The sequence below is a fragment of the Vidua chalybeata genome, chromosome 5 (genome assembly GCF_026979565.1).
Source record: "Vidua chalybeata isolate OUT-0048 chromosome 5, bVidCha1 merged haplotype, whole genome shotgun sequence".
NCBI lineage: Eukaryota > Metazoa > Chordata > Aves > Passeriformes > Viduidae > Vidua > Vidua chalybeata.
This window is the reverse complement of record NC_071534.1, coordinates 1,796,100-1,823,859: the sequence shown is the minus strand read 5'-3', so window position 1 is coordinate 1,823,859 and position 27,760 is coordinate 1,796,100. Positions and strand designations below refer to the sequence as shown.

At 40.6% G+C, this 27,760-nt stretch overlaps 1 protein-coding gene across 1 annotated transcript in view; it reads right to left on the bottom strand.

Annotated features, from left to right (window-relative positions):
* The window catches only part of PIK3C2G (phosphatidylinositol-4-phosphate 3-kinase catalytic subunit type 2 gamma), a 185,929-nt gene that overhangs the window by 72,915 nt on the left and 85,254 nt on the right, over positions 1 to 27,760 (bottom strand). The window contains exons 18-21 of the mRNA XM_053943203.1: positions 8,884 to 9,064; positions 7,176 to 7,283; positions 4,178 to 4,270; positions 1,922 to 2,051 (exon numbers count right to left, since the gene is read on the bottom strand). Of these exons, the coding sequence (XP_053799178.1) occupies positions 1,922 to 2,051; positions 4,178 to 4,270; positions 7,176 to 7,283; positions 8,884 to 9,064 (512 nt within the window). The remainder of the gene's footprint in view (positions 1 to 1,921; positions 2,052 to 4,177; positions 4,271 to 7,175; positions 7,284 to 8,883; positions 9,065 to 27,760) is intronic.

Sequence of the window (27,760 nt, the reverse complement as noted above, 5' to 3'; positions counted from 1 at the left end):
ATATATTATATATAATATATACTATATATTCTATAACAAAAATATACATAAAACATATATAGTATATATATTATATATATATATATAAATATTAAATATGTATTTATATATACTGTTTCATATGTATTTATTGTCTAGAAAGGTGCAGAAATTATTCTGGCCTATCTGATGCTGATCACAGCACGGAGAAATGGTACTGGGGTAGTTCAGAAATTCAGTGATACAGATCCAGAGTGTCACAAACTGGGACTCCGAGGTAAATAACTTTCTGTAAATAACCTATTGTTTTGCATTCTTTCATAGAGGCAGAGAAATTTGATGTACAGGTAGTTTGTCCAGTGTCGTTGGAGAGGTGGCACGTTCACCCTCCAATCCACTGGCACCTTTTGAGAACTATAAAAGATTGGAGTCAGAGGAAATAAATTAGTCTCTTCATCGTGACCAAGGCTGTGGTGCGTTGTTTTCGCTTGTGTCATTTGGTGACAGAGAGAGAAGTCAAGCATTTTGCCATGCTTCATTTGAACCCTCTGTCTCTACTGCATGAACTTAATTCCCTTTTTTTGCTCCTGAGACCTGCCTTTCCAGCCCTCTGTGCCTGTGCCCACGTGTGGTGCCCTGGCACGTCACCCTGCCACTCTGCACTACAGGGAGGGCTTGCTCTAAGAATTTGACTTGCTGACAGGCTCCTCTGCTTCACCATGCCTGGAAGGTGGAGTTCTACCAATGCTTTATTTGGTTCTCACTGAGTTTCAGTGAGAAATGATTTCTGTGTTTGCACGACCATGAAATTACCACCTCCCACCCGCCTTGTGTGGGAAAGGTGGCCAAGGAGGAAGTCATTAGCCTAGGACTTGGAAAAACTATGTAAAACCTCCCTAAGCACGTGTCCTGTGTGACCACAGGCATGTCACCTGTCCTTTATCCTTAATTATTAACTGTACATCAATTATCTTAACGCTGGTGTGAACTGGTAAGGAAAGACAGCTGGAAAAAACTGTGAGGCACTGAAGGGGTTTTGCTGCTCTGATGCTGGAAGGAAGAGACTGTCAGGGAGAGAATCTTATTTGCAGATGATCCCTGTATCTCTCTTGGCAAACATCAAATTAAGCATTAGTATATAGAAGAGTCTATATACAATGTCATGTCCAGAAATAGTATTCTTGTATTATCTGCCTTTGAAGCAGAAGCTTTCAAGCTTTGATTCCCATCCCACAAAGAAGGGAGGAGATTTTTCCAGGTCACCACCACCACATGCCTTGTGCCTGAACTCATCTGTACTTTTCTCTTATTTCCTTTAGATCACTCCTCCTCTCTCATGTTCACTTTGTGGCTCAGGAAGCAACGATTTTCTTTTAATTTTTCTATTTTAATAGCTTTTGTACAGCAGGTAATCTGGATGCATCAGCCTTCTATTTGAGCTAGGATTATTTCCAGTAGAAGATTTGGTCAGGGAAATACAGGCAGCTTACTGCTGTCAGCAGATTTCTACAGCAAGCAATTGGTATCCCTGCTACAGCTCTGCTACAACAACCATAAAAGAGAGAAATTGAGCTTTCAGATGAGTCATGCCTGCCCTAAGCAACATAAATCACAAGAATAATATTTCAAAATCAACAGCACAAAGCTGTCGTCACTTGTCTGCAGGTACTTTGTGTAGCCACATGCATTTAGGCTCATTTAGGACTACACTGGATTAAAACTTCAGTAGCTATGGCCAATTTTCTCCAAAACCCTCTTTTTGATATGTGAATTTAAGAATGTTTTGCAGGTTGACAGTGTTGAGGCTTTTGGAAAATTCTAGCCTAAGTTGCTACAAAATCCAATGAGTTCTTGAGAGGCAGAATAAATGAATTTTATATACCACTGTTTACATGAAATATGAATAATGTAATATGGGTTCCTTTTGTAATTTAAGACTGACCTTGTCCTTTCCCTGTAGATAAACACCTGTAAATGATCATTTGCATATCCAGTCCCTCTTGGAGCCAAATGTTGTCCATCAGGCGAATAATTTGCAGAACCAACATATCTTGACGTAGATCATCACCTATCTGTGAAAGATGAACATGAAATTCAGTTTTCTTCTTCAATACCAGACAGAAATAATGCCCTGTTTAACTGAGACTTTTTTGCCCACCAAAGCAGCAATATTAATTTCAGTAACTCTGTCTTGTTTTCCTTCAAAGTTCCCACTTCCCTCTCTGTGTCAGGAGAGGAGAGTGGACGGCACACACAGACAGGGACAGTTCTGGCAGCCACTGAGATGCTAACAAATGATCCCTGCTTAACTGTGGCCTTTCTGCTTATTATTCCTAGGTAATTATGAGAGTTTGAAATTTTAATCTGGAGGTAGGATCCTAATTTAGTTACATTTTAAAGTCTACTTAATGCTAGATCCCCCTGCAGAAATGACGGCGTTTGTCTCACATTAAGCCTCACGACTTGGTATTTGCAAGGGAATTGTATCACAAATTTACATTTTATCCATAATGTGATTCATATTCAGTTCCAAGCAGTGATGCAGTGATGACCCCTCTCCCCATGGAGTTAGTCAAACAATAATCTCAGTGAAATGGGGCTTTAATTGTAGCCACAAGAATTAATGAAGAGATTATTTTCAACCATGGCTGAGTAAATGGCCTGTGAAAACAAAAGCTCTGATTTTTTGCTTCCCCCATCCCACTCCACGTAAAATACATAACTTTTACTGATATTTTAAGTGCTTTATTCTTTCATTACATTCTTTTTACACGAGCATTCCAATCTACAGACATTTACTGGCAGGAAATAAGTACTTGAGGATCATAAGCTCATCTTAAAAAGACAAAACATCTATTTTTCTCTCATTGAAAGGTAATCTTGACTCCAATTAATTCCTCTTTGTATCTAAAAATGTAAAAATATCTTATTCTCTCCTCTTATCTTCCCTCACATATACAGACAATTTAGTAAGATACCCTTATCATTCATTGTGCTGATCATTTATGTATGAGTTATCTGTCAGGAAGAAGCAATGGAACTGTAGTTCAAGTAAAAGTTATTTTAACACAATGTTTTGCTGACAGGAGAAGGTGACAGCAGCTAAAATACTTCTGCAGCAACTGGACAATGAGTTGCTTGCTAAACATTACTAGGTAGGGAAAAAATTGTTTGAGTAGAACCAATTTTAAAAGCCCCATCAGCAGGTGTTTGCTCAAGTAGGGAGGAACCTGCTACTTAATATTGATTCTCAAGTGAACCAGCATATGAAGCAGGTTTCTAAATGTTCAGGAAAATTTAAAATTGCTAATTTCTCCCCTTAGCAGGCCTGGAAGGCTTACTTCTATTTCTGAGAATCACAGCTGCTCTAAAGGGCAAGTTAATTTACGACAGCATAGAATCTGTTTTTTTTTTTTTTTAATTTATTTATACAAAATTTTTAGGTTTCTCATTTGGAAAATGATTCTGCAAAATACCTAAGAATAATGCCATTGGCAACCAACAATTTTGTATCCATCAGCCGTTTTATGAACTTGTGTTCTTCTCTAAAACCAATATCCACTTTTAGGGAAGACTTTTGCTCTTTCGAAAGAGAGCTAACTTAAAAATTGTCTTTTGTGGAAGGACTGTTCTGAGCTCTGAGGCTTTTCTAGGTGACAACTGCAAAATAAAGCAGAGTTTATTTTGAGTCAGTTCCTCCAAGTAACTCCAATGAGACAGAGCTCCTCTGCTGTCTCCTCCAGCTCCATCTTGCTCAGCCCATTCCCCACCCCGGCTGATAGGGGCAGAATTAGGTTTGTGTGGCAAGTGGAGCCTCTAACACTCCAGTATTTTGATTTTTTACAGACCTATGGACGAGGCTGAGGGTTCTGTCACTCTGATCTATCTCTTCTCTGAGACCTGCCCTCGTTAATAAACTAGATTTAAAATATGAACTTTATATTCTAGTCTGGTAGTCCTCACTAAGGGAAAAAAGTGCCATAATTTCTTTGACTCTCTGCTGATCAAACAGGTGGCACTTCAGTGTATTGCCTCAATATGTTTCATTAAAGAGTTCTACTGTCAAAAATAATAGGGATAAACAAGCAGCAGAGCTAAATCAACTATTTTCAGACTCAAGGTTTAAAACATAAATTAGGTGAATTTTAAATGATCATTTTCCATACCAGAAGACATGAGGATCAGAGGAAGAACATACCTTAAAAATAACATTGATGTTTCCACTTGGAGCATTGGCATTGATGAAGGAGATTTTTAATGGAAAGGCATTGGATGTAAAATAAGAACATGACTGCAGGGGAAAGAAGAAAAACAGTGTCACAAATACAAAACACCAGGCCAGTGCAATGCCTCTGGAAAAGATTCCAGCTTTAAACACTGCTCAGTAGCAGTGGCAGCAAAAATAAATAATTCTTGATATTATTGACTGTTTCGTTGGGTCTGAAAAACAAGAAATTCTTGTCCCCAGACAACTGGCTTCACTTAAATATCAGGCCACTTGAACAGACAATACTTTATGTACTAATTGTTTTTTCATTTTCACCCAGGCCTATCACCAATAAGCTTTGCCTGGAACTGGGTGGATGAACTACATAAGACTGATCTAATGAGTTTTAAAGCATTGAAAAGCCTTTGGTCCCATTGCTTTCTGAAATAACCCAGCGCTGCCCAATCAGACATGGAAGCAAAGAACCTGCCAGTTTCTTTGATTACCTCACTCTGGCTGAGGATACAGGGAATTTTGAAAATCATGCTCTATTTTATGTGGAATTTATCTTAATTAAGCACAAACTCTGACTTTCATGCTCTACAGCTCCTTCCACCTGAAGATCTCAAAGGGCTTCAAAAAGCATTAACGAGCCAAGCACTGCAAATCCTGTGAGAGTTTAGGGTGGAATTATTGCCCTCATTAAAAACATCCAAAGAAAGGTGGTGGGGAAACCCCTCACAGCCAGCTAGAGACAATAGTAAATTAATGGCCTGGTTTCTGGAATTAATGAGCACCCCACAAGAGCTGCTGCTGTCCTCACAGGGTGCACTGTAAGGGAGGCTCATTTCAGCTCCACCAGGCACAGCTGCCTGCTGCTTTTCATCTGAACATCTCAAAGCATGGCAAACAGTGTCTCAGCCACAGCACTCCTCTGGGATGGGCCAGAGCCATTATCAGCAATGAGATCCTGACCCCCCCCACCACCACTGAAATTATTCCATTTCAATCAGAATTTTGCCAATTGAAATGTCTCAGTGAGTGCTTGAAAGGTTCCTGTGGGATGATGCAACTCTGATAGAGCTGGGAACGGGGCTTGCTACCAGTGGAATCAATAGATGACACCAAAATGAATTAAATTTAGGTAATTATAAGCACTTAAAAGTTCTAATTTGCATGATTATACTGACATACAGCCCAATCAAGAAACTACATATATTTATAGAAAGATAATGGCCTATAATGATATAAGAAAAATTAAAAAAAAACCCCAAAACCCAAAACAAAATAAGAAAACCCTCTTCAGATATTATATCTAAACATTTTTGTATCTGTCCAGCCAAGCTGGTGCAGTATAAATAGCATGACTTTATGGTGAGATACCTTTCCATTAGTCATTATTTCCAAAAGCCTGAAAGCAAGGACAAGCAGCAGGCTTCAAATCCTTCTGACTTGTATCACACACAGTTCTCCCAAGCCTCTGGGGTGCTGGAAGACCTCAGTCCTCAGCCAGATCAAGGCTGAATAGCAATTACTTGGAGAAACAGAGGTCAGAGGCAATTGAAGGGATCAGCACCTCTTAGAATCAGGCCTACTATGGATAATGAGCCAGAGAACAAAAATAGAGCACAAATTGCTGTAATTAGGCAGTTATAACTGGTAATATATATGGCTGTTCAGGTTTTTCTTTTTCTTCATGCTGGATACATTTTCCTTCTCCAGAGATGAATCAGCTTGCTCCTGGCATTATGTTGTTTATGAAAATAGTTCTGAACGATGAATGGCTGAATCTTAGTAGTGCAGTCAAAGTCAAGCCAAGTAGCACTGAAGAGCATTGCTGTTTCCTTTGTCCTGAAGTCATTTTTAATAGGGGTCGTGGATACAGATAAACTAGTGTGAATATTTAACATTTTAGCAATTCTCAGTCAGCTCAGCAAACCGACAGCTGGCTCCAGGCTTTTTGCTGCTCCCACACCTGACATGGGAGAGTCTTGGATGGGAAAAACACCAAGGGCTACCTGCTGGCAACCAGGTCCCAGCTCCCAGGTGTCCTTGCCAATGCCAACGCCACGGCAGGGCAGCTGAGCTGGGAGTGGGCAGCTCAGAGTTGAAATCTCTGGCTGCTGTGGCACACATGCAGCAGCCACCCCACCCATCCTGCCACCTCTGCCTCAAGCAAAGGCAAAGGTTGGAAGGAGTTTAGGCTGGGTGTGAGTAGACCAGATGATTTATTCTCTGTGGTAACCCAGGGCACTGGGAATATTCCTCTGTCTGCTCTGGGGAGAGCACTCCCCAGAGGAGCACTGACCCTGACCCTCAGTCATGGAGAAAACTTCCAAAGCCTCAAGGTGAACCAGAAACCACAAAAGTGTGAAATAGATTGTAGGGATTGTAGAGAGTTTAGTATGTCACATGGGTGAGAAATTTAGGTTTTGGGATTTTTAGTATGTTATAGATGGGTTCAAGATGGAGGGTACAGGCTGTTGTCTCGAGTTCATTTTACTTCCTTCTTCTTCGTCTTCATGGGTTTGGGTGGTATCTTGTAATTGGGTAGAAAAATCCTCATTGCAGATCTTTAGGGGTCAGTTATTGGGTTAGAAAGGGAAGTAATTTAGGTGTCACTTCTTAATTGGGTAGCTTAGTTTTTGATTAGACTTAAAAGACCTTGTAACACGAGGTCGTTGCCATTTTTGTGCTGTTTTTCCTGCACACAGTCTGGTGCAGACAGCGCTGGAGTTTTGATAAGATAGCCATAAACAGAAGCTGAAGGCCAAAAAAGTCCAATGTGCCTCTGGTTCCTGGCACAGAACTGCTCCAGGAGGGTCTCCCCTGCCAGGGGAGCCCCCAGGGAGTTGCCCAGCTTGGGGCCAGCAGCCTCATAATTCTCCATGTCACTACGATCATTTCCTGATCATCTCAATGTGGGCATTCTCTCCTTCTCCCCTCTGGACTGCAAACCAAAACTGAAAATGCAATGGATCACACTCACATCTGCCTCTATGCCTCGGACAACCAGCGCGGGGTTCAGGGGGAGCCGGCAGAGCTTCACCTCCTGGAAGAACTGCTGGAGTCTGCTGAGCTCCACGTCCAACACCTCCTGCAGCATGGCAACCATTGTGGCAGCATGAAAGAACACAAAAACAGCTTGTTATTTATTTCTTTCTTTTGTAGCTTTTTTTTTTTTTTTTTTTTTAACTGTCTTTCTGTACTTTAAACAAGCAATGCAATTTCCAGAGCTGGCAGCATCCGTGTGACCTTACAACAGCTAATGAGGTCACACTGGGGTATTCAAAATAAGAGCTGTAATTTTACTCCACACTGATGCCTTTTCTGCCTAGATGTGCTTCCAGCTCATACTGCCCTGTAGGTTCAGATGGAAAGAGTCTGTTTCCAACAGCATGGAGCGACAGGACAAGGGAGAATGGCTCCAAATTGAAGGAGGGTGGGTTTAGATTGGATAGCAGAAAAAAATCTCTACCTGTGAAACCAGGCTGGATGGAGCCACCTGGTCTGGTGGAAGGTGTCCCTGCCCATTGCTGGGGGTTGGAACTGGATGACTTTTAAGGTCCCTTCCAGCCCAAACCATTCTGGGATTCTATGATTCAACACCCTTCATTAGGGGTCAATCAGCCTCATATTGCTCTGCTGTATCTCATGGGCTTTTTTTGCCTTTCCTAAGATCTTCCCAATTTGTTGCTTGTTACCTCAACCTGATCTCCCTTGCCTCACTCTGTTAACTGCAAGGTTTGGGAGCTTCTCAGTATTGTAGTAACTGCAGCCTTGAGATTAATCTCTAAATTCTGAATTATGCATCAGTGATGTATTATGCATTACTACTATTTCTTCCTCTTTGCATGGATTTTCCATTTGCAAATATTTTTGTCTTTTTACTTCCATGTTTGCTTTGCTGCTCTCAGTAGCAGCACTGGGAGTTTTCTGAGAAACCCTTTGAAAAATCTTTGAATCCTTAACAAGGCAGAAAGATTCATGATATCGTTCATAATAACCAGCAGTGGCAAGTATCTTTTTATTTGGCTCTCTGCTCTGCCTTGCTGAGATTTCAACAAGAAGCAGTTTTACACACCAGGTAAGTAACAGCAGCTGTCCTGGAAAATTAACAGTTCTGAACTGGAAATGTACCTATGCAACATAAAAGCTGCACCCACTGGAGAAGACAACTGCAAGTTTCTACTGCCAGGGAGGCATCTGTGCAGATACGTGTTCAGTGTGCATTGCTGAGAGCTCTATTTGGGATATCAGCTGCATTCCACTCTGCTTGTCTTTGCTAGGAAACGAGGATGTGTCCAGCCTGCCAAGAACAACTCTTAGTAAAGCTTTCAAGAAATGCTGCAGCTCTACATGAGTCAAATATTTGGGGATGAGGTGCTGAATGTGAGCATTCCTCTCAGTGAAATGATAATCAGCCTGGTTGCCATTATTTCTGACCACCTCCAAGTCCATTTGAAAAACCACTGATGAGGGAATTTAAATGGATGAAAAGATTTGCAGACCTCAAGAGTAATAGTGATGAGATCTATGTTACCTGTTTTCAGAGCAGAAAAATATTCAGAAAGTTTAGTTAAGTCTTTGGTTTATTTATGTAAAGGGTATTAAAAGAATGAGGTGTTACCTTAGGAAAAAAAAAATAGAATTCCCTACAGAAACTTAGATGGAAGGGGCAGTATTTTTTAACAAACCTTTCTTTTTGGATCACTGGCAGCTTTCACTTTTGTGGCAATGTCTTCCAGAATTCTGACAAGTTTTTCTTCCTTAGAAAACTCATCGTTCAGGGTCTGTCCAGCACAGAATTGGAGAGCAGCCAGAAGTTTCTTATACCACATTCTGAAATGTACTTCATTCTGAGCATTCTTCAGCAGCCTGAAGGAAGGAGGGGAAAAAAAAATGTGTGTATCTAAAAATGAATTTTATTATATATCAGTTCTAGCAGGAACAATAAACTCCAGACTAATCTACATTTGGTCACTTTGGGCAGCAAAGAATGAAAAAAAATGTTATTGCTTGTAGGCAATGAGACTCAAGTCCCATTTGGTAACTAATGAGATTCCAAATGTGTTGAATAAACAGAAAACTGTCATTTCTTATTGTCATACATAGTGCAATGCCTGCATTGCTTCTTATTTCTGCAAGAAAAGCTAACAAAGTGAAAAGAAGTTGCATTTTTGAAGGCCAGTGTTAAATATATATTCCTAAATATTTTTTTTCTTCTGCCAGTTCATTTATACAAGCAAGCAGATCTTTCAGCTAGGAGGTGCATTTAAAGACTGTTTTAGTCTCAGATGTACCATCAATTCTAGAAACTTTCACTATTTTAAGCTGAGGAGACATTTCTGAAATTGGCTGTACTTCTAAAAAGAGTGAAATGAGCCCATTTTATTCCCTTCTTTACTGGTAAGTGCTGGGCTAAAGCAAAACTCAGCTTTTAGTTCTTCTGAAGCCTGCAAAAGCTTTGGAACTGGAGTTACTGCCAACATAAAATGAGAAATAAAACCAAACCCATACTCTTTTTAATAATATTCACCATGCAGTCTTCTCTAATTACACAGTTTTTTGGGGTCAGGAAAGCTGAGCAGTTTAGAGGGTTTTGTTTAGTTAATCAAATTGATCATTGGGAGATTTTTTCCTTATGTGGGCCAGAGGTTTTGTACACTGTTTGATTTATTTTTGTAAGTGTACATGGAATCACCAGCTCCGTCCTGTTGTTACCATCCTGGGATTTCCCTCGGCCTGAAGGGCTGGTGAACTGCTCCTTGCTTTTGTGTGAACTCTTCCCCCTCACAGCTTCACCCTTAAGAACATCTAAAACAAACTCCTTGCAAATGTCTGAATCTTAATGCAGCTTCCCCGACCTAAAAAAGTAATGCCACTTTTCACAGGACAGAAATCAGAGAAGCTCTTGACTTTCAAGGCACATCACACGACTGAATATGTGACACACGAATATGTCACATCACAAAAAGCAAGAACAAGAAATGATTTGAAGCACTGCTATTTAAGGGGTGAAAAACCTATAATTCCTACAGACATTTCAACTCCTTCAAATCATATCCAAGGCATTACAGTATTGCTACTGCAGCACATGCCTCTTTTGGTGATGAGAGACCTTTCATGAAGCAATGATTTTTCTAGGTCCTCTTTTCCTATATGATTCAAGGCAGAACAATATCACCTACTGGTTTCTGAAAACATTTCCCAGCTACACAAAACCTCTGAACACCTGAGGATTTGAAAATCCTTAAAGAATGAGTGGTGTTTCTATCAGAAATGCCTAGACATGAAAGGGAAGCGATATGAGAAGTTTATCATCAACACTCTCTGGAGAAATCTGAAATGACTTTTTTTTTTTTTCATTGTAGACTAGTAGAAACAAATAATTACTTTTTAGATTTGAAGGAAATACAAGCTGTCGTTGCAGTGGAAGGCAAACATGAGCACATAGAGGCTGCTGTGTTCTTCCCCTGAACCTTTCACAAACAGAGGAAGGCTGAGAGCACACGTGGCAGTGGATAAACATATTCCTGCACATTTCCATCAGAGTAAATCCAAGATTCCACAGGCTTCATCTGCTTAAATGTCAATAGCTCATGCCATTTTAGATATCCTAGGAAATCCAATTCCTCCAGCTGCTGCCTTGGGAGGGCATGGGTCCCCTAGAGGCAACATCTCAGGTGTGCCACTGCCATGCAGATGTCTCAAATTCCCTGTGCTGTCTAAAATAAGCTGTGTTTAGGGCACTGCATCACACTCTGCAGTGTCCATGTAACTCAGCTGTAGGCAAACAAGACTATTTAAAATAAAAACATGTTCAGTCCACTTCAACAGCAAGTCAGGAAGAGGCTTGGTGATTATCCTTTAAATAAAAGCAGCACTGGTACAGTCCAAATTGTCACGTGGGCAGGAATTTTAGTCTGTCAAAGCAAAGCCCAGCTCAGTCTCAGTCCAGCCAAATAGTGCATTTTTCTTGGCACACAGTCAGATTGAACTTCACTTCTGTCCTGCAAATACAAATGCACCTAAACTATCACTGTGACATCTGTTTTGAGCTGGACATACCACGCTGGTGCAGAGCCTTGTCTGCACTAAGGCTTGCACTGGCATCAGCTCCTCAGTACTGTATTCATTCACCTACTCCATTTTGAGTGGTGCATATTTAGGGAATCCATAAAGGCTACCTCTTCATGTTGGAGATGGCCCTTTAATCCTCTCAGAGATACAGAACATTAAACCAGCTTTTATTTCCCTAAAATGAAAGGCTTAGGCTTTCACATACAGCAAGCAAAACAGCAAAACCAAAATGGTTCACTATTTTAAACAGAGCTACTCCCTGCATAACACAGATCAACATGGAAGACCCATTTTTTGATTATTCTTGTGGCTGAGTGTTTACAGAAAATAAGCTTAGACACAGAGAGGATATAACAGTTTCTTTTTCCTTTCTGAGAAAGGAGTATGAGCCAGATTCAGAGAACTTATGCATAAGGTGTTCATGAGGACAGAGGATGTACGTGCAGGCATGCTCCTAAAACCCTGCAGTCCTTCCTTTGCAAAATGATTTCTACTACTGGCTCTGACTTTTATATTCATTCTATAAAAGTGGTCCCAAAGAGGATGCAAAGGACAGTTTTTAATGTGATGGCTCAATGTAGGCTCTCCTGAAATGTTTGTCCAACAAATGAACAAATATGTTGTTGCAGTTCTGTTCTCCCAGCCTGCTGGCACACACATCCTCACCCTGCCATGGTGAGAACTCAGCAGAGATGGGAAAATCTGCAGCTTCTGAAGTTGTGAGATGGGGAAGTGCTCAAGACACTAATGAAATTTTCAAGTTAGAACAGGATGCCTAGCCGTGACAGAGAAAGACAAAATTGGAATGGTTTAAAACCCAAGGCTGCCAGTAAAGAAGCATGTGAAGTTGTTTTTTCCTGATAATTTTCAGAGGATTCTGCAAGACAGAACTCAGTACAAAAGCCTGGCTTTGTGCCAGGCCTAGATGGAGCATCTTGCTCCTAACAACAGAGAGGCTTCCTTACTCTTCAGGATCTCTGATTTGGGACAAACACCCTCGTCCTCAGCAAGGCCTGGTGAGCTCAGACACCATCCCCAGGTCACTTTTGTGAAATAGTACAGAAGGAAGTTGACCTGAAATTTGGAAAATGGAGTAAGTCAGGCACAAGGGTGCCTTGAAAGATGCCTCTGCCTTCTGCAAGCAGCTGCTTCTCCTCTCTGCACACACCTGCTCCATGCCTGCAAGGTGGCTCCAGCCCCATTGCCTGGCACTCACAGCTGCAGGTGTGTGTGTGTGTTCCCTGCATGCAGAAATGCAAGAGGGCTGAGAGATTTTTGCCACAGGGAAGAAAGGAAGGTGGAATTGAGTCAGGCTGCTGTGTCAGAGAAGGAGAACCAGGGCTAAACCTAGCAGATATAGAGAAAAGGGTAATTAAGGAGGAAAAAAAAAAAAAAAAAGAAGGAGATTGGATAGGTCTTGGTGGAAAAACAGGTGAGCTGGCCTCGTTCTCCCTCTGTGGTGCTGGAAGACAGGGAAGCCAACACAGTCTGCTCTCTGAGTAGGATTTGGCAGACAAATGAAAGAGTGAGGTGGCTCAGACAACTCTGCTGCTTGAACATCTGTTCCTTGTCTCCTTCAGGAAGGGGAGCAGGGCGAACCTGAGAGCGATGCCTGACAGGACAGATGAGCTCACAGGTAGCCTGTCAAACCACTTGGTACCCAAAAAAAAACCCAACCCCAAGGAGAAAAGGCCAGGATTTGCTGTGTTTTACTGCAGGTTTAGCCCCGACCTGCTACAAAGGAGCAGGGCAGTTTGACTGGGTTATTTAGACATAATATCAGGAGAGTCACCCTGGTTAATTTGTTTCCAGGTGCATTTTTGGGATTTATTACACAGAAGTGGTGCCTACCAGCACATACTCTGTACACCCTGCAAAAGGTTTTTTGAATTCAGAGACACACCATGAAAACAAGGTGCCTTAGGGTTGTAAGGTGAGTGCTCACGTACCTTTTGTTGTTGGTCCATTTTTGGTAATCCTGACCACCAAATGCTTTGTTCTGAAGGTGCATTTCATGTTTGCTCTCTGTTTTACTAAGCTGGAGGCAGGACAAATCACAGAAGAAGAAAACAATGGTACAAGACCATTGTGGAAGCTCATTATGGAAATAATTGTCTTAAAATTATTCTCTGCAGCCCTTTGTATCAAAGATTAGCACACAAAAGCACTTCCCTACCACTGTACAGCTCCTGTGTCTGAGGTTGCCATCTGTCTTAATTATCCTTAGGCATCCTGCAAAACTCCTAATCTGTCCTTTGTGCTTTATTGTGCCATGGAGCTGTGGCACACGCCTGAAGCTTTTAACTGTTTTCCTTTTCTGCTCCTTGAAGAAAACATTTTACTCTTTGCATTCTTAAACAGGAGAACAAGAACAGGGCTGGCTTGCCTGTAGGACTTCACTCAGGCTCTGCAGCTCCTTAAGTCTCAGTGCAAGCTCCCCAGAGACACATGGATGACAGAGATGACAAAAATGTACAGCTGAAAATTAAGGACTCCACCTACCCTGTGACAGGTCATGAGGATGAGCAGGCAACTTAATTACTCAGCTGCAAGTAAAACCTCTCTTTGGTATTTTTATCTCCCCAGTTGTACACTCGACAACCCATCCCAAACTCCTGCTATTAATTAATTAGCTGCTAAACCTCTCTTTGCTTTTTAATCTCCCCAGTAGTACACTGGACAACCGGTCCCAAACTCTAGAAAGTACATAAATCTGTGTGATTTAGGTACTAGAAATCAAAGAAAGGGAAACAAACACAGAAAACCAGCACCAGTGTGGGTAGAACTATTGGGGCATTGCAGACAACAAAATAACAAATGTAAAAACAAACTAACTAACAGGTGAGAAGCACAAAACACCTGGCATGTTAGGAACAACACAATTTCTGCAGGGGAAAATGGGGAGCAAAGCTAATTAGGCAGAAATTACCGGGCAAGAAGGGTGGAAGAGAATTGCAATTCTTCCAAGTGACTGGAGTAGCCAGCATTTTCCAGAGATTTACAGAAACACGGAGCAAGGACATCAACCTGACTGGAAGGATAAAGACTGAACTTCCTTTGGCTCTCTCTTTTTCTGACCAAGTACAAAGCCAGCAGAAAGGGAGAGGCACAAAAGGCTCTGCTTCATCTGCTGATCTTTCATCTTTATTTCTAGTCTAGAACAAGAAGAGAATGAAAGTTTATGTTTCTTGAGTAGACTGAGCGAAGTGTGTTACATTTTCTCTGAATATTTCAGAGAAATTCTGTTTCTCTGCATCTTTGTCACCATTAAGTCTCTAAGATGAAGAAAGAGCAGCTGTTCAGTTGCTTGAAGCACCTGTCCACTTTTGCCTCTTCAGTCCTCTCACATGAGAAACCTGCAGCCAGTTCCACCTGCTGCTTCTCATAAACCAGAGCTGCTTTTATAGACTCATTTTTCAAAGCATTACCCTTGAACAGAAAATAACTCTGCGTAAAGTGAAATTTTGTTTTAACATACCACATGATTAATTTGCTTTTGTTTTTCTGAGTCTTTTTTAATAGCATAGAACAGAAGTCTACCACGTTGATCTCCCTTTGACAACAAAATATTGTTGCAGACATATAAAGTATGGGGGTTAGGCCTGAGAAACACAACATTGCCATTATTTTCTAACCTCACAAAGTTCTTTATGAACAACACAACGCAATCTGCATTCAGACAAATCACTTGATTCAGTAGATTCAATCAAGGCAGCTCCTCCCACTCCCACTGAATGCCTGAACTGTGGAATGCATGTCCTGCTGACTCACAAAAAAATTACCAGATCAATGAAAACAAGGGCTATGCAGGGAAGGTGCCAAACCCTGCTGAAGTTGCCTGGCAGAAAAATGTTTTATTTGATATGTAATATAGTTAGCTGCACACACTTTGCATTGAGAAAATGAATCCCAGATAAAACCTGTGTTGTCTGGAGGAGAAAGAGCTTGAAAATGAAACAGAAATGAAATGAGCCTTGAAAATGAGTTCAATTCAAGAATTAATTGAAAGTATAGTGGTGCACAGGTACCACTGTCACTACCAGAGATAGAAGCTGCTTGGCCTAAGGTTTAAGCAAGAAATAATCACCCCCATAAGGTCTTCTCCAATTTGTTGAATGGACATGGTAACATCAATGTAAGTGCTACAAGAATCATTCAAGTAAAAAGCAGTGCTAACAGTGTCTGTCTCTTTCTGTTCCAGTTGGTAAAAAAAAATTAAAATAAAAAAAATGTTAGCAAAGTGTGTCTTCTTCTAGTCTGCTCCTCTTCATTGGGTAGGATCTGAAAGCAGAAGTTTATTAACACACTGTCACAAACAAAAAGAAAATACCTCCAGCAGAACACCAGCACAACAAAATTTAGTGGTAGTTTGTGTGCAGCAGTACTGACCTTAGATAACTTCAGAATCTCTGAGTAGGGTCCACCAAAGATCCCACCCTAATAAAACATCAGTGAAAAGCCTTCACCTGGGGTGTCATTAAATACTGAGGGTGACTTAAGCTCAGACTTGTGACTGTAGGTCTGACTGGTTTTGAGTATTAATGAAAGAATATTAATATGCCCCTCTAAAGAGAGTGATTAAATCTCCTCTCCAAAAACTGCATTTGGAAATAAGAAAAAAGGAATATTTTTTTCACAAAGGTACCGCATTTCATATCTTCATGAACATTATCAATTGGACAGTATGATTTTCCATTCAATGAGAAACTTGGCATTCAAGTCTGGCATGAATTTTGGAAAGTCTGGTTCCGTTTTTGCCAGTGCCTTCTTCACAGGACTGAGTACATCCCTGCCTACACTTTTTCCAAAACTGCAGATTTTCTCCTCAGAACAAATGACGTATTGTTGTCAGAATTTCATGCAGTATCTTACACCAGCATCAGCAAAGCCTGAAATCGTCCAACAATCTGTCACTGTGAGAGTTCAGAGTAAATTCACACAGAGGAACTGAAATGCACCATTCATTCCAGGCATAACAGAAATTGTTGTGTTCTTCCCAGTGGGGAACTGCACTGGGAGCGAGCAGGGAATGGGATTAGATGGGATAATCACCACTAAAATAAGCAGACCCAATGGCTTTATTGGGATGCTGTCCAATATGCCAGCAATTAATTGAATACAAGAGGTGACTAAGCTACTCTACTTTCAAACTACAAAATAAAATGCAAAATTAATTCAGATGAAGCAGTCCATGAGAGCCAATGGACTTGCAAAGCTTTGTACAGTTTCTGAATTTAGGCCACAGTTATCACAGCAATACACTGAGGAGAAACTGAAAATGTTTTTTCTTCAACTGCCTATTGTTTGGGCAGTTTATATCTATCAAAATGGCTTTGGACAGCATCTGTGGTCCCCATTAGCTTCACAGCTGAACAGAAAAAATCCCTCATGACACTATAAAACACAATGTAAGACACAAAACTAATTCTGAATGGTTCTGCATGCACTGGGCAATCCAAATGTACCCAAAATTGCAGAATTAAATGAGTTACACCACAGTTACTTCGGTAACTTTGTTTGTTGGTTAATTTTTTTTTTTTTTAGTTGTGCTGCTTTTATCTGGGGTAGATCTCATTTTCTTCCCAGTAGCTGGTATCAGGCTGTGTTTTGGATTTGTGCTGGAAACAGTTGATTATTCAGATGTTTTAGTTATTGCTGAGCAGTGTTTGGAGAGCCAAGGCCTTTTCTGCTCCTCACCCCACAAGCGAGTGGGCTGGGGGTGCACAAGAAGTTGGAAAGCCAGGACAGCTGAACCCAGCTGACCAAAGAGACGTACCAGACCATGGGGATCATGCTCAGCAAACGAAGATGGGGAAGGAGGAGAAAGGGGGAAAATCTGGGGGGATGGTGTTTGTCTTCCCAAGTCACCAAGGCGTGGTGTTGTCATTGAACACCCGCCTGACCGTGGGATGTGATGAGGGAATTCCTCATGCCACGTTGCTCTTGCTTTTGCTTTACCTGTTCAAATGTCCTTATCTCAGTCCATGAATTTTCTCTCTTTCCTAATTCTCTGCCCCATCCCACTGCAGGGGACAGTGAGTCAGTGGCTGTGTGGGGCTTGCTTGCCATCTGGGGTTACCCCATGACATTAATACACTAACACAGAAATAGCTTCAGGGAGAAAACTGAAATTCTCTTTCTACAAGGTCATTAAGGCTGCTCATAACAGGAGCAGTTCCAGGTTTTATTCGTATATTCTGAGCCAGATCTTTATAATCCTAGAGTTTTCAGATTGCCTTTTTTTTTATGACTCTGGGCATGGAAAAGGAAGAGTTTGGTTTAGGGGGGTGGGGAAATAGGATAAGACACTGACATTGTTTTTCAAATATTATGACATTTGAAAGAACTTGTTCTGCAGAGCTGTTAATTTTCCTATTTGCTCTGCATTCAGTTACAAGAATTTGCTTTGTTGAACAATGTCTACATTCAAAGCTGTTCTCTTTCAAGCAGAGTCTCAGATTTTTAGAGAAAAGGTGCTCAGATGTCAACAGCAGAGGAAGGATGTTTGAGATGTGATATGTTTCAAACTCAAGGGGAGTTAATGTTTCTTTTAAGGCTGCATCCCTTCTACCTCTCTGGAAGAACCTGTCTGTAGATCCACTGTGTTTTAAGCACAGGTAGCACAGATACAACAAGAACTGATTCCACATTATTTCCTGACATGTCTGTCTTCTGGATCTTTGCTTTCATCACTGCTGTAGCTAGCAGACTAGCTTATCTTATTTTCCCAATAGCTATCAAAGGGAACTTCATTCAAATCAGTGCCTAACAGGAACAGGGAGGAAACATGAGCCCCAGCAGCTACTGCTGTAAGTGTTTCAGCAATCCTGGTAGCTCAGTGTAATTACAAGACCTCTCACATCTGACAGAGTGTGCTTTCTGCAAGATGTTGAGCCTCCTTTTGGTGTCAATTTGCTGTGTGGCAGCTCAATGCTGCACAACGACAAAGGATGCAGGGATCAGACCGTGGGATCACAGTGCCCTGTTAGCTCTGTGCCTCTACCTGGGTGACTTTGTCAAGAGAATGACTGGAGACAACTTTCAAAGGGGCATCATGAGGACATGCAGTCCCTTAGGCTTCAAAAACAGCTCATTTGTTTTCAGGGAATAGGAGAGAGAAAATCAGAGCTTTCAGTGGGGGAGTCTTCAGAGTCCAAATCACACTTTTTCATCTTTTCATGGTTCTGACTCCTTTAAGGGAGAAATCTTACTGCTCTCCTTATGCATAAGGCTACTCTGCAATCTTTTTCAAATAAGATGATAGCTACTAGGCTTTAATTTAATTAAAAGAGAGGTGACCATGAAAGATGGTGACAGGAAGGAAGAACAAGCATTTACATGGTAAAGAAGAATATTTTATCTTCATAGCTTTTGTAGGCTGGCTTTATTTCTTCCTCTCTGGTTTTATTTTTCTTCCTCTTTTCTTGGCCTCTATTAATTTTTTGCTCCATGTTATACATAGCAATATTATCTCTTGCAAAGGTAGGAGAGCAGAGCAGAGATGGAAATAACTTTAGATTTCTCCTTTTTAAATACTAGTCTGGTTCTGATTTTCCTTCCATTTCACTGCTTTATTGCCCCCAAATATTGGCTTTGCAAATAGAGAAGTGGGAATTTGAAGTTAAGCTCATGTACCCAGGAAAGCTTGCTGTAAGATATTAGTAAGAGAAAAGCTTTCTTTTTCAGATGGCCCCAGGGTATTTTCCTAGTCGACAGCTGGCCTAGTTACCATGGAAAACAGAAGAGCTGGAGGGCAGGCACAGTAGGAAAATGAGGCAGAGACCTACATGAAATTGGGCTGGCTTGGTTTGCAGAGGCTTGCTGAAATTAATCTCACTTCAGACACCTTGCTGCTCTTTCATTGCTGGGAGTAGACATAGAGTCTCATCTAGGTTTAAAAGTCCATCTCAGCTCTGCTGAGACATGTTCAGCTGTGGGACCAGATCTGAATAAACTTTTGAATCAAATAAAATCCCTTTTAATGAACCCCTAAGCAAGAAGGTGTTGCTTTCTTAAGCTCTTACCAAGGAAATCTCACATCAGCCTCTTCAGATCAAACTGAGTTTTAACCTTGGGGTTAAAATTCATAGGTTTTCCATGTCAGAAGAATTTAAAGCAGATATAAGAATGAAAATCCATCCTGAATTTTACTTGATAGGTAACCTTGGCAAAATGATTTTATTTCTCTGCGCTTCTGTTTTCTTTGTCAAAAGAGAAGAGATTTATTTCTCATAGGCTCTCCACAGAATGCTGTGTTTGTTTCTAAGCTGCTCTTATGCCAGAGGTAAATGCCATGGCAAAAAGGTCTTTTTAATAACATTGTCACCTTCTTTCCATGCGGGAGCACATTTGCCAGCATCTTTCAATCATATGGGAGAAAATAACAGCCCCAGGCAGATTTCTTTACTCATAAGAAAGCAGAATTAAGATTCAGTTGTTTTGATAAGAAGTCCAGGTGTGGTTCCAAGATTCACAATCACATTTGTGGAAGTATTATTGCAGCAAGCAGATGTCATATTTCCATATGTCCTGAGTCAGGTAAAGAGTGGAGCAAGCTCTCCAGGGGCAGTCACTGCATTGGCAGAATAAATATAGATCAGCCATCTGACACAGGATGCTCCTGGGACTTTGAAGCTCCCTGGCTCTGCTGTTGGCATCCTTCTCACCCTGAGTGCTGTCCTTGTGCTCAGTCCTTGTGAGGATGCAGCTGGAAGGAGGACTGAGATGCAGAGCTCCCATCTTTCCTCTCCTCTCCTACCATATCCGTGCTCTCAATACCCCTCAATCAGCCACACTTCATCAAAATGTGTACTCTGCTGACAGACCAAAAATCTGTGCATGCCAAAAATTAATATGGGTGAATTCCATGTTTTCCCTACCAGCAATACACATGGGGTGGCAGCCATGGGTGAGCCAGGCAAATTATTGTTTAAATCACCTTTAAATTGCTGGTCTGAAAACTCCTAATAACAAAGCTGGGTGACAGCTGAAGACAGCACGTGTCAGCTTTGAATTGATGCAAAAAAAGATTTAAAATGGGGCATCCTTTGAATGAGGCTCCATTTCCATGACCAAGCAACGTCCCTCTGAGTGACACAGACAGCAAAGCACTGGCAGGTCAGGAATATTTGCCACCGTGGCCACTTTGACAAACTGCCCTATCCACAAATGGGACCTGAGGGCCGTGTGAGTCACTCCAAAGCTGGTGCCTATTAAAAAACTTTAATTAAATTACAGTGCTTCTCCTGATAGAAATCGTCACACCCAATGTGTGACATTGTGGAGCAGGTTAAGCAGAAGAATAAATACTGACTTTTAATACCACACACAGTGTAAGGAAATGCTACAGAAATGTCAAAATCTTGTTTACCGTGTGACCTTCTCCATGCCCAGTGCTCACAGGATAATTATTGCAAATGGCAGAGCCTTTTTTCACAGACAGAGCCCCACTTCCCTTGCTGAACTGCAAACAAGGTCTTCCTTCAGTTAAAAATGCATAATGTGTTACAACACTCATGATGAGGGACTGTTCTTGCAGTTAATCCAAGCTAGTGAATTTGACTGTGGAAATCCCTGTTCAGTCCCTTCTTCATTAGCCAAGATGGCAGCTGCCACACTAAAGCTAATGAGCCTGATTAATATCAATTCAGTAAATTAATTTTTTTTTCCAGACATCAGATAATTTTGTACTAATCCAGACATTTATACCGATTTAATATCAGCTGACATAACATAATTTCTCATTTAACGTTAATTGAAAACTACTGGTTTCTTATTCTAAAGAGTATTTGCTGTCACTTGTAACTTATGGCTTTTTATAAAGCTATCTTTCAAATAATATCATCATTGAATGTTATGTTTTCTGCCTACCTGCAGAAACTTTATCTGCAAGCATGTGGCTGGTGATGTGGACAGAATGGAATAATTAAGTAATTTCTCTTAAAGGTATTCATTTTAACAATTTTTCTTGATATTTTCCATTGTATATTTGTAAAAGGACTGACAGAAACAAATGAAAGAACTCTCAAATGAAAGACCAAAAGAAAAAAACTCTCCATTTAAGCAGTGTTGAACTCAGCCCATCTAACTTTTTCTTTTTTTTTCCTTCTAAATAAATTTGGGTCTGTTCAGCTTGCCTTCAGGCTTGGTGAACACCATGACACTGCCTCAGCTCAACACGACCTGTGTGGAACCCTACAGAAAGGTACTGGTGAAAGCCTCCACCCAGGAGATGGAACCTACTACAAAACTGGTTACTTGGAAAACACTCAAACCTTCTCAATCCTCCCAAAGGTAAGTGTTGGATTAAGCCTTTTTCTGACCCAGACATGGGGCAACTGAGAGGCATTTTAAAAACTTTTATTCTAGTTCAGTCTCATGTGAAGGGTGACACAACACAGAAGTTATAATTCACGCCATCACAATCAGAAATTAATTATTTCTTAATTACAACACACTATAAGCATTTCTTGGTGTATCAACTTTTGCCATGCTATGCTGTAAAAGCCTTAAAGCCAATCATCTAAGATTACCCCTCGTGGGTCCTACTACATTACAACTTTCATAGCTCTATTTCTCCAAAGTATCCAGTCTTATTTACAAAACCATCCTTTGAAACTTGTCTCTAGCTCCATTTCTCTCTCAACAATGTCTGTCCTAATCCATGGCTTTTCTAAGTCAACATTTCTTATCTCAAAGTTTACATACAGATACATATGATGTAAACCTTCTGTCAGGCTTTGAAAATTCTCTACAGATCCATTTCCCACAGGTAAGAACCCCCTTTGTGCAAGCCCTTATCTAAGGAGTGTCCTGCTGGCTCCAGGGGGAACAGAATCAGTAAAGAAGCAGTCACAGGATTCCTTTGCAATGCACAGAAACAGGTCACTGATGTCAGCAGGGACCTCTGCAGGTGCCCTGGTGTCACCCTGATTTTTAAGAGTTTTCTAAAGCCTTCTGAGTTTACATTCTTGTAGAGAACTTTCTCACACAACTCTCTGTAAACAACCTATTGTTTTGCAATCTTTCATAGAGGCAGAGAAATTTGATGTACAGGTAGTTTGTCCAGTGTCGTTGGAGAGGTGGCACGTTCAACCTCCAATCCACTGGCACCTTTTGAGAACTATAAAAGATTGGAGTCAGAGGAAATAAATTAGTCTCTTCATCGTGGAGAAAAAAAAAAAAAGTTGTGTGAGAAAGTTCGCTACAAGAATGTAAACTCAGAAGGCTTTAGAAAACTCTTAAAAATCAGGGCAACACCCTGGTCTGGCCCCTGCTCTGGTCAGAGCTAGCTCTGATAGTGGGTGGGCTGTTCAGAGGGCTTGCCCTCGGCAGCAGGCTGGGAGAGCTCCTGGGATGGCAGAGGGAACAGCAGTGCAAGTGGACTGGATGATGATGGGCCCCCAGAACAAGGGGAGTATCAAAAGGCATGACCCAGCCACAGGCAGGCCTGTCATTTGGCCAGGAATGTGAATAAGTCTGCCAGGAGCTGCTTTTCTAAGTTCTGTCCCCTTTCTGTTCGAAGTGTCACTCTGCTCTGTCCCATCAGCCAAGGAAACTGGAGGGCAATCTCTGGCAAGCACATCAAGCCAGGGCCCAGCACTCACAGGAACAGCAAATATTTCAAAATTCCTGTGAGATAGATTAATTTTGGGGTAGGAACAAAGAATCCACGTTACTCTTTACACTGACTTGACCACGTCTGTCAGAACCACCCTCGTGTATAAAATAGCAGAGATTGGGGTTTGGCCCATGGCACTGCCTGGACCAAATTCTCTTATGAGTTTGCAGTGCACAAAATGTGAGTGCTCCATCCTCTGCAGGAACAGCTGAATATTCAGCACCCTTTGGCTCCTAGCCCTTCAGGTTCTTGGGGAAATTATGACAAAGTTCAGTCAGCCTCAGGATCTGTGGGAAGCCATCAAGCACGAGTCTCCAGGGGCTTTTCCAAAAGGACACTTGATGTCTGTCTGTTTTCTAGAATCAGTAACTTAGGCTGAGACAGAAGCACGGAGAGGTTACATTTCCAGGCACAAGGGTCTTCAAGGGAACCATATGGCAATGTAGGAATCCAAATTACACTATCCAGGAAGGGTAGAGTAGCAGCACAGGTTATACTTGGGAATAATGCTTTTTTATGGAACTCGTTCTAGATCTCCCAGTTCTCTTGGGAAGTCACCTGAATCTGAACTTAACTGCTGGTAGAAAATATCATTAGAACACAGCAGATCTATGCCACTCACAGTACTACTTATGTCTGCTCTCCTCTTGCTTTCCTGCACCCTTCCTCCTATAAAAATATTGTGCTTGCTACCCTTTATTCCCTCAGTGAACAATTACCTTTTGCTCCTTTGCCTGCTTATTTTAATTTTATTTATAAAGCATATTTTGTGTTGCTTCAATCAGTGCCACACTTTGTTGCAAACACTGGGAACATCGTGGCAATTCCCTCCTTTCCCAAACCAGTGAACACCGCTCAGGTTTCTGTTTCTGGGAGAAGATTTGGGATCTTGAAGCAGAATAGGCAGAAGTGTTTTCAGAGCAGGTGGAGGGAATTCCCAGTTCCAACCCTTCCCACTGCCAGAATCATGCTGCTTTGCATGTTACATCCTCTACCCACTTGCAAGGGAATCTAGGTGAATCTTGGGAATGAAGTGGAAGGAAGCCTTGGGGGAACAGTTATTTTAATTTCACTGCATGACAGACTGTGAACAATTGCTGGGGGAGGCTGAACATGAAAACTGAGAGCTTATGTAAGGGGAAAAAGAATATATTTTTTTAATCTACTTGGATATAAGCCTTGCTACACAAGCTAGAAAAATCAACTGTAAGAAGCATAAAACAGGATTTTATCAAGAGATATGTTGAAGGTGGCTTTGCTGTTTACAGTGAAATACTTAAGAGTCACCCTTTATGTCCAAGGATTAGAACTCTACAAACCACTTACTAGATAAGGAAGGAAATCTCATTTTGTGAAAGAGGGAGGGTGCTGGTTTGAAAGGATCAAGCACCTGTGTATGTGCCAGTGCTCCTCTACTCAAGTAAACACTTACTAACTTTTATTACTATGTTATATTATTATAATACCTGCACTACCTTTAATACTGACAAAAGATGATGGCTTTATTTCCACATCAACAGAACCCTCACCACTCTAGAGCTGCTCCACTGTGCTGTGCTTGCACAGCTTGCAACCACTTTTGAGCCAGCAAGCACTCAGCCAAAATGTTATTTTTCTACTGCCCACCAAGACCCGGCCCCTGTTACCTCTTTACCAACTAAAAAAAGGAATTTTTTTTGTGTTTAACGTGTATTTTTCACTACATATATATATATATATGTAGTTATTTTGAAATAATAAATTATCTATTATTTATATAAATATATATATTTATACAACTTTCTAGTAGTACAACAAACTATCAACTCCCAAAACCATCACCAATTAGTTCTTTTTATCAAACATGAAGAAAACTACCAACAGCCTCTCCTAAAACATCACTTCCATAACAAAAAAAAAACCAAAACAACCCTGAACCAGAAAAAAACCTGAGCAGAAAAAAAAAAAAGGAATGAAAATGAACAAATTTGTATTCACCATTTAATATTTCCAGTGGAGGTAATTTGTACTAGCTCTTTGAAAGACAGACAAATGAAAAACAATAGCTACTCCAGCACTGAGGCTTTGATCAAATTTGCAAACAAATAATTTCCCATATATATGCTGCCAGCAGTTTGTGCCACTTAAAACCCACACTCCACTTCATAACACTTTTTTTTTTTTTAAAAAACTTCTTTTTAGATTTTTTTTCCTTAACATAAGCTTTTCCCTCAAGTAACAGCCAGCAGTGAACAGCAGCCAGGCAACACACTGCAGAGGTGAGATACCAATGGTATTTCAAAAAATTACTATGCCTAAAAGATGGTGTGTTTTCAAGCTAAGAAATAAGACAGCCAAAATGAACACCAAGAGAGGAAGGTGTACCTGAAATAAGAAACTTTGCATGAGGGATTGTCTTCAAACATGCATTGCCCCTCCTCTAAGTCGAGTTGGAAGCATGCTGGTCCCTTGCTTTAGCACGGATGGGATGGTTTGTAACCATGGAGGGGGAAGGTAAATTGTTCAAGAAACTGCTCCATGTGGCACTCACTGGGTTACCTCAGCCACAACTCTCTGCTTTGCCATCTCCAGTGACAAGCAGAGGAATTAAGAATACTTTTTGACACGCCATCTGAATCTTTCCACCTAAGCTCCGTGTTTCTCCAAAAAGCTTTAAAAAAAAAAAAAAAAAAGTCAGCAAAAATTCCTTGCGGCTTTACATTACTCTGTCAGCCACCCACCATTGATGCAATATTGTGATAACTTATCTCTGAATGCTTTTAAACAGGAATAAAGGCCTTTTGGAGAGAAAAATTCAGTTATTGTAGCCTGATTTTCTTTCTGAAACAAAAAATAATGTGGTGAACTTTACTAAACAGTACCCTGTGTACTTGACAGACACCACAGAGAAAGCTAAAGGACAATTCAGCTTTCTGACTTCTGACAGAGATGCCTATGTCTTGTATGACCCATTGGGAAGAATTTTACAGGCTTTAGATTTGGAAGGAATCTTAATTCTTTTAATATTACTGGTCACTTTACAAATTAAACTTTACTTGTTTAATTTAAGGGTCCAGCATCCTCAGTTCCAACCAGGTGGGCTCTTTGCCAAGAAAGCACTGAAGGAGACAATGTGAGACAAGGGTCCCTTGAATAATTCTCTTGTTTAAAAGGAGGTTAATACAACATCACAGCAACGTTGTTCAAGCAAAAGAGCCAAAGACAACTCATCTGACAGCTCTTTCTGTCCTCTCTCAAATGGTTTTTAATTTGGTCACCATCCAAATGACATCCTTCTGATTATAGACTAATATACCATTGAGAATGGGTGAGCATTCTGAAAGCAATTAATATTCAGGGACATCTTTTCAAACAGCAAAGGCTTTATGAGTTTAATCCTGAAATAGTTATTATCTGTAAACACCTAAAAATACTGAGTTATAGTAATCCTGCACTGTTATCCTGACAGGACCTTTTATCAATCCTTACCCTCTCCTGCCCAGAAATATTACCTTTTATTCTAGCTTATTTATTTATTAATTTAAATAAATAAATACTACTATTATTTAAAAATGTATTAATAATTACATTTGTGTTTGCATTAGGGAATTCTTTTCTAAGCAAAATTATCCAAAACTGAAATCACAAAGTAATTTTCTGCTAAATCATGCCCTGACATAACATATTCAACAATGTCTAATTCATGATTCTATTTCTTCTAATGTTTCAGTTGTTTAGGCAAAGGTCCAAGATCCAGTTTTCCTGCTGGTGGAGAGTGATGACTAAACCTAGAAATATTAAGCACAGAAAACACACAAGTGACAGCAACATTAAGCCTACCAATAACTCATTACATTGGATGTCCTGTAACCACTTGAAGCCTCTGTGTTTATTCATATTTTTCCTTGAAGTTCTCACTGCCAGTGTTCAGAAATAGGAATGATTTACAAAACTCCAGCCTGTCACACCAGGCTGTGATCAACAGCCTAACTATAAATGAGTACTCCAACCATATCAGTCCAAGGAAATCAGGGCCTGAACTGCATTGATTCAAGTCATGAGGCAAAAACTTTGTGTTCCAAGAAGAATGGATTGACAACAATGCTCTGAAGTAGCTTAAGACAAATTTTGTCAGAAATTGGTTCAAACAGCTATAGTTAAAACACTAAACTTGCTAAGCTGCAAAGAATAAAAGACCTATATCTGAGTAAGACTTATAAAATGTTTTACATAATGTGATGCAATTTTGAAACATCTGCAAACTCATTTTGAGTACAGTAATTGCCATTTCTAGCAAAACAAAAGTTTCAAACAGAGGAAAGAAATGCAATTGTTTTTTTTCCCAAATATTCCCAAAGCGTAAAGCCTGAAAGTGAAATCATGAAATGCAACTAAATTAAAACTTTTTTAGATACTACATCTGAAAAATTTGTGGTGAGGCATCTTCTCTCAGTATTTCACCTGGGCACTGAGAATCAGGAGCACCTGGGCTGCAGAGGCAGCATTTCACCAGTGGAACACAGCACCAGCTGCTCAGCTGAGAGTCACAGGAGATTCTCCCCACGCTGCTCACTCTCCAACTGAGGCTTTGTTTCTCCAAAATCATCAGCATCTGCAAATTGGGAAATTTGCATCGTCCCTAAATTGCAGCTGCTGTTATTTATGATTTGGACAGCTCAGACCATTGAGGCTGGCCACTCAGTATCGGCCTAAAGAAAATTTCCGTGTGGAGAAACTACTTCTAGGATTAGATTCAGGCATCTTTTTCTAGCAGCTTTCCACAATATATACCAAAAAAATCAAAATAATTCCACATCCTTCAAATTCGTGACCAAAAATTACCCATGTGAAGCAACAGAGCTAGATGAATGCTTTCTCAAAAGATTTCCTTA